At 47.3% G+C, this 10,499-nt stretch overlaps 1 protein-coding gene across 7 annotated transcripts in view; it reads right to left on the minus strand.

The window, feature by feature from the left end:
• Positions 1–7,539, minus strand: part of MPV17 (mitochondrial inner membrane protein MPV17) — a gene marked incomplete at its 3' end in the record, with an annotated part of 11,049 nt that extends 3,510 nt beyond the window's left edge. For 3 of the 7 annotated variants that reach the window (XM_081157243.1, XM_081157245.1, XM_081157242.1), the window contains exons 1-2: positions 7,109–7,138; positions 6,565–6,639 (exon numbers count right to left, since the gene is read on the minus strand). In XM_081157243.1, the coding sequence (XP_081013369.1) occupies positions 6,565–6,634 (70 nt within the window). In that variant the 5' untranslated portion in view covers positions 6,635–6,639; positions 7,109–7,138. The other 4 variants (XM_081157244.1, XM_081157246.1, XR_014000216.1 and 1 more) reach the window with 3 other exon arrangements.
• Between the last annotated feature and the right edge of the window lie 2,960 nt (positions 7,540–10,499).

The raw sequence follows: 10,499 nt of genomic DNA on the forward strand, positions 1-10,499 counted from the left end.
TGGTCTTATTTTAGAGGTCTGGAAATAAAGGTCCGCAATCTCACATAACCACTAAGTGGCAAAGCCAAGGCAAAAACCAGGTGGTTTGATTTCCTAGACAGTATTATTTCCAAGATACCACACTATGAATAGGTTGTGTAGAATGGTAAGGAACCCTGGCTCCTCCCTCCCCCCACCCCAAGGCAAGACCCTGGTCAATGTCCTTCACCTTGGTCTTGGGGCCTCCAATTGTGGATAACAGCAAGAATAATTCTTTTTCTAAGACATGAGTGTTCAAATGGTCCTAGTTAGGAAGATGACTGGTTGAGCTGGTAAGAGTCCCTACAGGAAGGAGTCCTGGCCACCTCTTAGCACAATCAGGCAAACCCAACTTCCCCATTCACAATCTCAGATTGAGCTGACAATAGGTATTATAGTCATTTCTCCCCCAAGCTTTTGCATCCGCTTCCCCTCCCCTCACTTGCACGGATACCCAGCTTTAAGCAGCCCTTGTCAGACACCCATACCAGAAACCAAGATCTAAATCATCACTATTTACAGAGTCCCCTGTCAGTCATGGTGGCGTGATGGTTTCTAGCAAATACACACTTATATATAGGACTGCTTGGGAGTGACCGTATGATCTCCAGCTCGCCTGTCCATCTCACTGAGTAATGAGAGTCCCCCTCCAGCCCCGGAGCCACCACTGTCCTTGTGCCCTCAATTAGCACTGGGCAAACACATCCTTCAACCCCTTTCCTTGGCCCAGAGCTGGCTCTGACGTCTGTGCTGGCTGCACACTCACTGCTCTTCCCCCACACCCTCTGTGCAGCCCTGCCCCTGAGCAGCCTAGTCAGAGGCAGTTGGGCAAGGCTGAGAGCTGGAGCTGGGGCTGAAGCTGGGACACCTGTAGGTGACTTAGGCTGCTGGTCTCAGCTGCTGGCACTCCCAGCCATGGAGCAACTCTGAAACCCCCAGCACACTCATCAAGGCAGCCCTGACTCCTCTTCCTGAAACTCCCACAGTGGTAGAGGTCCTCCCAGAACAACCTCCCAGAGGGATATGGACAGAATCCTGGACACTTCTGTTCTCTCATCCCCAGCCAAACCTAACTAACCGAGCCCCTGGCAGGTTAAATAAGCCAAGGAAAAATGCCAAATGTATTGCCCCAAACAACAGGACTACTCTGGGAAAGGGCATAAAGAACTCTAAGTCTAGTCCTAAGTCTTGCCCCAAAGGACCGCAGGTCAGGCTCAAGGCGTGAGGAACAGTTGACCAAGGGAAGGCTTGCTCCCCCTAGTTAGCACTTAACTCCCTATGCCCCTCCCTGACAACTTGGGGTCACCAGCTGCACTCCCAGTCAGGGAAGGGAGCTGCTGTGTCCATGCACAAAGGGAAGAGTGACCCTGAGAAGTCCCGGGAGGGTGGAACAGAAAGGCAGGCACTTATTAAATGAAAAGACTAACAATTAGACATTCTACTTCAGCAAGATGTTTCGAGTTTATAAAGGGCTCACATATCTAGTCCTCACAAAAGGTCTGGGAGGTAGGGGTCACACCTCTATTTAATGTCTTTGAGAGAAGAGGGACTTCGTAAGAAGTGGAGCTGGAGCCTGAACCCAGGCCTTCTCTCAAGGAGGAACAGGAGGCCATGGAATTCCCAGAATAGGCTGAGACTTGGGCTTAGGGGCCAGGGGAGGCCAAGAGACTCCTGTGGCTCCTATTCACAGGGAGTTCCTGCCTGAACCAGGCCCCAAAGGCCTGCATATCACAGACACTTCTCTTTTTTTCTCCCCCAAATGTGAGACCATCTCTGTTCCTTGTCGCCTGTGGGGAGTACAAGCAGCAATATTCCTGGGAAAGAAACAGTCACAAAGAGAGGTGTGTGTTTTCATTCTTCATGCTTGCCAACTGTCACACAAGCTAAAGGCAAAGCAGGAATGGAAATCAAAGTCCTAACTTCTAGCCTCATAGTCCTGGAGGCCTGCAGCCTTTGAAAAAGATAAATTCCAGGCCCCCAAACCATGCACATCAACTGAGAGATACCAAGTGAAAGGGCAGCAGGAGGAGTAGGTGGTGTGTAGTTCTGTCCATTTCAGACAGAACAGGACCCAGAGGTTCATCCTCTGCCCACAAATCATCAGGCCCCTGGACTCAACAACTCCAGGGTGGTCTATGGCTTTGGTCCCAGCGTAGAGGAAGGCCTGCATTTCTGGTCCAGGTGATTGTTTGAGCAGAAAATGCTGACATTCAGATTCCTTATTCTGTCTTCCCCAAGCCCAGGTTCTGGGAGCCCTCCTAGGCATATTTGGTCTGGATCTTCCAGTGCTCTGGCTCCCCTTTCCTTGGACTTGTTTCTGGGGAGTTGGGGCTGGAGACCTGCAGACACATACTGCCTGAGCCCTGATGGGGCAGGGTGAGGGGCTGCTGGGCAGTGATGCCCCAATGCCAGGCTGGGCGCAGAGCCCAGCAGGCAGACGCTGGCGCGGGCGTGACATCATACCCCTGGGTAGGTGCCAGTTCTCATGCCGTCACTCCCGACCGGATTCAGCAGAGTGGGGGCAGGTAGGGGAGAGCCTACCTCTGAGCACAGATGTAATTGGGACCACCCCTCTGTCCACTAGTGGAAAAGCCCCAACTTCCACACCCTCTTCCTAGGCATGGATGGAAATAAGTTCCCTACTTTGTTCCTCTCCGGGCCTTATGCATGGAGTCTTAGATGTAAGAAAAAGTGTTAATGGAAGAGAACAGGCTGAGGGGCAGAAAGCTGGAATGAAGGGCAGGAAGAGTGTCCTTGAGTACAGGAGACCTGAGTTGTCAGGTACAGCTACTGGCACGGGGCCAGTGGTGCCGTTGACTCATTCCTCCCCAGAAGTCTCCAGCAATTAACTAGCTGCCTGGCATAGGGGCTTGGTCTGGCAGAGCCCAGAGGGAGCTGGACCCGCAGTGGAAAGAGAGAGTGCATCCTCTGGGATTGGTCTGAATGTCCTCCGCATTCCTGACCTGGACCTATCCTATTGCTAGAAAATGAGACAAAATGGAGGTCCTGCAGTTTGTCAGGTGTCCAAGCCCAGACCAACTGGGGCTACACTCAGCATTCAGAGCCCCCAGTAGTCTCAAGGGCTGGCAGTGCATTGGCAAGTGCTCTAGCTTCTAATGCCAGCTCCACCACTGACGATGTGAGATCTCAGTGCATGTCACCCCCTTGCCTCAGTTTCCTTCCATGTAATATCAGGGGATGGACTGAATGAGCTCTTACATCCTGGCTTAATTCAGACTCCAGGGAAAACAGTGTCTGCAGAAGCTCAGCGGTTCCCACAGCAGGACCAGGGTGGCCTAAGATGGATGGAGCTGGGCCTTGGGCCCTCTGAAGGCTAGAAAGGCCCTCAAGAAAGGATGGGAGGCTGACTCAAATTCTGCAAAGCACACAGCAGACCTTTGCCCAGGCTGCCCAGTTCCTGACTTTGGCTGGGACCAAACTGAATGTATCAGACAAACTTTTGAATCATTTCAGATTTTCTTGATTTACTCATCTCTTACTCCAGCCACTACTGCTAATCTATCAGTCTGATAGATTCTTGCCTCTGGCCTATGCCACACCTGGGGCTGCACTGTTGATGCTTTACTTGGGGACTATGCATGGGCGTTAATAATCCACATGGTGAACCTTTAGCCAATGTGGGATGGCAGCTGGTGGGTAAAGGTTTCTCCTTTTCTCCAGGAAAGACTACTCACCTGTGTAGTCCTAAGAGGCATTTCTTTCTTTTTTTAAATATCTTTATTGATTTCAGAAAGAGGAAAGGAGAGGGAGAGAGAGAGATAGAAACATCAATGATGAGTCATTGATCAAGCCCACAACCCGGGCATGTGCCCTGACCGGGAATCGAACCCCAATTGCCTGGATCCTAGGTCGACACTCAACTGCTGAGCCATGCCTGGCTGGGCCCTAAGAGGCATTTCAAAGAGCTCCTCAGTCAGTTTTAAGGGATTGAGCAGCCAGGTGCCCTAAGCAGTGTACAGTTTAACAATGTATCCTTATATTAGCTCTTTCTCCTCCAACCCCTATGGGAGTCCTTCCTAAACCCTTACAAAGTACTTGCACAGAAGCTTCAGGCTCAGCTTTTTGGAGAACCAAGGCTAAGATAGTGGTCCATGTTCAGATTTCTTTTTATTGATTGATTTTAGAGAGAGAAAGAGAGAGAGAGATGAAGTGAAAGAGAGGAAGAGAGAAACATTGACTTATTGTTCCACTTATTTATGCTTCATTGGTGCCCTGAAAGATCAAACCTGCAGTCTTGGCGTATTGGGACGATGCTCTAACCAAATGAGCTACCTGGCCAGGGCTCATGTTCAGATTTCTGGCAAGTGAAACAAACCAACCCAAACACTACTATAAAAAGAATAGCTTGCTGTGCCCTGGTTGCCAACACTCAGAACACTCCCGGCAACTCCTGGAGCCTTGAAGTTTATTAACATTTTTAAATCTCTAAAGCCCTTTCCCAGAGATACTCTCTATACTGACTGTGAGGTCATACAACTAAACTCAAGTTCTAAATGGGGAAACTGAGGCTCAAAGAGGTTTACTGACTTGTTCATGCAGCTACTCCTAACTATGGCTCTGAGATTCAAATCTTGGTCTTCTAACTCCAAGTCTGAAATCTCTATTCTGTTTTCCAGTGTGATGAGCTACTCCATGGACCTTTAGGAACTACTGTGCTGGAATCTAAAAACAGCTCAGTGAGCAATTTCTACTTCCTCTGTTTATTTTTAGTTTGACTCAAATACACTAAGCAGCAGGAAAGAAAAAGTCTGAAAGGTTTGGAAAAGTCTGAGAAAAGTGCTACCTAGAGGTTGCTTCGGGGCTGAGCTGCCTCAGGAAGACTGTGGGGGTGGAGCCACAGGGCTCTAGCATGGACAGACAAATACCCCAGTTCAGCTACATATTTGCACTTGGGCCCCTTGGAGCTCCAGATCCTGCTCTTGTCAGCTGCAGATGCCTTGAGTAGGGAAACACAAGGACTATCCTTTCCTCTCTATTCTTAATGGCCAAGAAGGGGAACCTTCCTTCCGGCAGTCAGGGGCCCTGAGGGAATCAGGCTGGGCAAAGGGCCCAGCGTGTCAGTTCCCATCACAGCCACACAGTCCAGCATGAGTCACCACACACGCAGCCAGGTGAGTCATGCAGGCTGACGGACACTCTGAGGACAGGACATAGGGTGGTTGGGCACAGGAGGCTGGAGAGGGGTCTAAGGAGGGACAAAAGAAGCCATCTTTTGGCCAGTCCCCAGTGAGGTTTCTAGTGCTGATGTGAAGCTATTCCAGTAACAGGATCGCTGTTCCATCCTGGCTTTCAATATACCCACCCCTTTCAACAGTCTCCCTCTCAGAAGCACATCGTCCTCATTAGGATCCTGTTCCCTCCCTCTAAACACAGGTAAGACCCCATCTTAACCCGATCAGTCTTGTACTGCTCCAATACTCATAATCCTTATAATCCTTCCTCCTATAAAACTTATTTATCTCTGTGACATCCTTTCTCATATTAGCTAATCTACAAAATGAAAATGGGTAACAAATGCAGGTAAGTCACTGGGTTAGGTTACCTTTGTAAGGTTGCTCCTCAATCACTGGATTTGGAGTAAAAATAAATCCTTGATTAGTATATTGTCTGGGAATGCATACATAGGTAGTAAAACCGTAAGAAAAGCAAGTGATATAAACAAAACTCAGGAAAGTGCTTATCTCTTGGGAGTATGAATTAGGGAAAGGTGCACAAAGGATCTCAACATCGGGTACTCATACAGGAGTATTCATTTTTAATACTAGTAAACTGTACATACAGCCCAGCTAGCATGGCTCAGGGGTTGAGCATTGCCCTATGAACCAGGAGGTCGAAGTTTGATTTCCAGTCTGGGTTTCAGGTTCGATCCCAGTAGGGGGCATGCAGGAGGCAGCCAATTGAACATCCTCTCTCATCATTGATGTTTCTCTCTCTCTCTCTCTCTTCCTTCCTCTCTCTGCTGATATATTTAAAAAAACAACAACACCCACACACAAAAGAAAAACTGTACATAACTCTCTTAATCATTCTTTTGTATGTTAAAATGTATTTCACAATAAAAAAACACTAAGAAAAATAAATTGGGATAATAATCTTGATTCCAGCACTTATTAGGTGTGTAATCTAATGGAGACTCAAGTAATCCTAGCTCAGAGACCTTTGTGGGGATTCTAAGAGACAATGTGTGTGAATGTGATTTGCACACTGTAAAAGTTAGAGGAATGTTTGCTATGATTACTTTTCTAAGTTAAGGCCTCCTAGGGAAATGCCTTTATCCTGAAGGGATGACTCCTCAGCTTTTTGAGGACTTTCAGATCCTACTTTACAGGTAGGCCAACTATGCATATCCCTTTCCTTAGGGGTCCCTACCCTCCAAAACAGACTGGAGATAGCTTGGGATGAGAGACAGCCAACTCTTCAAGGGGGCTGAACAGAAGCAAAAAGTGAGGGAGGTGTGGTGGAGCAAGCTTCTGCCTTCCAAATTAGTCTACTCTGGTCCCACTCAGGTCCCAGAGGGGCACTCACCAGCTGTCAGGACCTGTACTTTCCACGGGTGAGCAGTCAGGGCCCGCTGGTATGCCCGCCAGAGTGCCATGTTTCCTGTCAAGCCAAGAAGAGAGGGGTTCACCCCCAATGCCCCTCACCACAAAGAGGCGCTGACCCTCCCTGTGCCACTCTCTCTCCCCGTCCCGCTTTCATTACGTCCGTCCTAAAGGGCCTCTGGAGGGATGCTTCCTGGGCAGCTTCCTGTCACTGGGTCGCCTGTGGGTGACTATGAAATTCCGGTGGCTGCCACCCGCCATCCCACCCCGAGCCCTGAAGCAGGGCCACCGGGGGCCTCGGTCCCTACGAGGCACTCAAGAGGATAGGTTTGCTCAGGCCTTCACCCAGAGCCTGGTCGGTCCCCAGATTCAGACTCTTAGTTGGAACCAGCCCGCATCCTTCCTGAGTCCAACTCCACGTCAGAATTACGACCTGTCACTCCAGGGCCTGGAATTATCACGTGCGCTGTGGGCGTTCGCGGAGCGCGGAGACTTAAGCCGCGGACGCCGGACCCGGGGCTACTCACCTGGGCGCAAGCTCAGCCCTCCCACGTGACCTGCGCGGGAGGCGGAACTTCCGCCATGAGCACCGCCCCTTCCGCCTGGCTAGCCAGCCGGCTTCCGCCTGCAACCAGCGCAGTAATGGGAGTGGACCGATTCATCACTGATACTCTCGGAGAGCAGCTCAGCTTGGTCGGAGCGACTCGTTTTCCAAGTTGACTAAGTCCCAAGCCAGCCTTGGTGTGGGCCTCGCCTGTCATACCTCCCACCTTCGTCAGACCCCGGTCGCCTTCTGCCCCTTTGCCCCGATGCTTCTCAGCCTGGATGGACCCATGTTGTTCCCGCGCCCCGGAGCTGGCCAAGGTCCTGACTTCTCTTCGGTCTCAGGATCAGTATGGAAACTATAAGCATTAGGTGTGCGTGTTATTTGTCTCTAGGTTTTTCACTAGCCTCAACTGTGAGTTCCTGAGTGGGTGGAATTGGGTCTTGTTCATACTTGTCGTCCTCATAGCAACTAGTTCAGTGCTTTATCCACAGTAACCTTTAGGAATGCTGCATAAAGATGACTCCCTAATATAAAGCATTGGGATTAGAGCCTCAGGAAGCTTAGGTACTGGTTTCTTAACTAGGGAGCTGGACAACCTTGGTCATCACTAGACTTAAGGCTCCTCATCTGTGAAATAAGGGGGTTGGCTCTGTTTAACAAACTGGGATCCAGTTTTACGGTTTATGTTTGTGAGGGTGGGTATCACTACAGATTCTTCATCTCAACTTGTTAAAAACTGTGTACTTATAGAATGAGCGACTTTTAAACAGAAGGGTGCACAACTAAAAGTGTTTGTAGCCCTGGCTGGTGTTGCTCAGTGGTTAGAGCATTGGCCACAGCACCAAAAGGTCTCAGGTTCGACTCCCAGTCAAGGGCACATACCTGGGTCTCAGGTTTGATCCACCTGCAGGAGGCAACCAGTCAGTGTATCTCTCTCACATTGATGTTTCTCTCTCTCTCCCCATCCATCCCTCCCTTCCACTCTTTCTAAAAATCAATGGAAAAATATCCTCAGGTGAGGATTAACAACAAAAGTTTGTAAACCAATGGATCAGGTGATTTCCTAATTACCCTTTACTGCTCCAACATTCTAAAATTTTGTGAATATACTGCAATATCCTCCTTAGGGAGGTGGAAACTCCTACAAGATCCTTGGCAATAGATTTGTCAGCCTGGCAGCCTTTACTAACTATATCCAGGGAGCCCACACTTCAGGAGACAGCCATACCTGATTTTTTTCAGGCTCTCTACCTGGCTAGCTCCAGCCCCAAATTTACTCAACTTTTATATGATTAAGGCAGGGAGAATCCTGTCACAGATACTGGAGAAACACAGTAAGGAAGCAAGAGAATTCAATGTCACAAACCTTTAAAAGCTTTTACAAGCAAAACACCACAATAGAGTGGATTTACACTAGTAAATAGACCAAATGTGGCAGATTGGAAAGTTGTATTCTGAAGTCAGACTGTCTAGGTTAAAATCCCAGCACCATCACTTAGTTATATGATCTTATTCAGACTGGTTAACCACTCAGATTCTTACCTTTATCAAGTAAAATGGAGCAATACCTACATCATATGATTAAGCAACATATGCAAAGTAACCTGAATTAGATCAAGTGCTTAAAAAACACTTGTTTATCCTTTCTTCCCTCTTGGGAACACACGGGAGAATAATTTTTACTGGAGAAATCTGGGAAGCTCCTTGGTGAAGGTGGAATTTGAGCTGGGACCTTGAATGATGAATAGGACTTAGGTGATGCTAGAAAAGGACACTCCCAGAGGAGGGACTAGTGTGAGAAAAGGCACAAAGGAAAAGTGCAGAAACCCATGGATAGTATAAAGTAGATATATTGGGAAGGAAGGTTAGAAAGGGAGTGGCCTGGAGAGAAAGGGTTTATCTTAGAGAAAGAGATCAAGGGCTGAAAACATCTCCCTGATTTTCTTTTGGAGGCCAAGATTGGGGCTGACAGCAGCAGGAGCAGGGTTACCAGCACCCACTTACAGCCTCAACAGCATGGGTCCTCAGGTCCCATCTTTTTTACCACTAAAAGTGGGATTTCAATTCACTCAATGTCAAGGGACTACTGTGTAGAATGAGCAAAACTTCTCTGCAATGGAGGGCACTTCCCTATCAATCAGTTCAAAAAGAGAACTGGAACAACCTGAGCTGGATCACAATAGGATGGTGCAATACTTGGCTCCTTTGCACTGACGTGGGTTGTGGTTCCTCTGCTAATGGTCTGGGTTGCCTCCAGGTCTGCTTCCTCTTCTGCACAGGAAGGAAACTGAAGTACTTGATTCCTTTCTTAAAGGAGGTTTTCTGACATGATAAATTCCCTACACTTAAGAGGCAGAAAGCTATTCCCAGATATCTGGCTAATCAGTCGAGAGTGCCAGAGGGCTTTGTTCCAGGTAGGCACTACTCTCTACTCCCTTCAATAGCAGCTGGCTATGTCTTTTTCTCTGTAATAGTTCCTGAAGTCATCTGATTACTTACCCCAAACCTCAGATTGTACTATTATACATTCCAAAACTATGGTTTGCCTATTTCTCATTGCTGGGATACATCCTTGCTTAGGGAGCAGTATTGCAGTCACTATGAGTCTGAAGCACCCCAAAAAAGGATTTTAACAAGATGAGCTGTAACAATACAGCAGGTCCTCAAATAACATTTCATTATAACATTGTAAGATGCCATAGGAACTTAAATCTTATTTATATCAACTCACCTATGATAAAACTGGTTTCATTATATGTCGTTTAAAGTCACAAAACCTTTTCCTGGTTGGGTTGCTCCGTTGGTTAGAGTGTCACCCAGATACATCACGGTTGCAGGTTTGATCTCTATAGTCAATGCACATACAAGCAGTAACCAATGAATGCATGCGTAAGTAGAACAAAGAAATAAATTTTCTCTCTCTCTAAAAATCAATACATAAAAAAAAAAGCCACACAACCTACTGATGATATTAAGTGTGGACTTACTATACATTACTGTTCTTGGGTTCTAAATATCTCCTATATATAGGGTTGAAATAAAGTAGCTAAAATGTTTAATAAGTTAACAATGTGAAAGTATCATGAAGGATCAAAAATCATGACGTGTAAAAGAATGGTTAAGGTAACTGAAGATATTTAATCTAGAGAAGAAAAGACTTGGGAAACACGATAGCTATTTTAAACACTTAAAAGGGCAATCACAGGTTAGAATGACTAGATTTACTAATACCCATGGTAAAATCTATAGAGGTATACTCTCTGACTGGATATAAAGGAAGATGTTTTAAAACATGACTGTCTAGGAGTGTTCAAGTAAGGTCAGATGACCAATGATCAGGAATATTTCCTAAGCAGGAGCAAGTAAGATCT

The sequence above is a fragment of the Miniopterus schreibersii genome (assembly GCF_964146895.1).
Source record: "Miniopterus schreibersii genome assembly, chromosome: 13".
Taxonomy (NCBI): domain Eukaryota; kingdom Metazoa; phylum Chordata; class Mammalia; order Chiroptera; family Miniopteridae; genus Miniopterus; species Miniopterus schreibersii.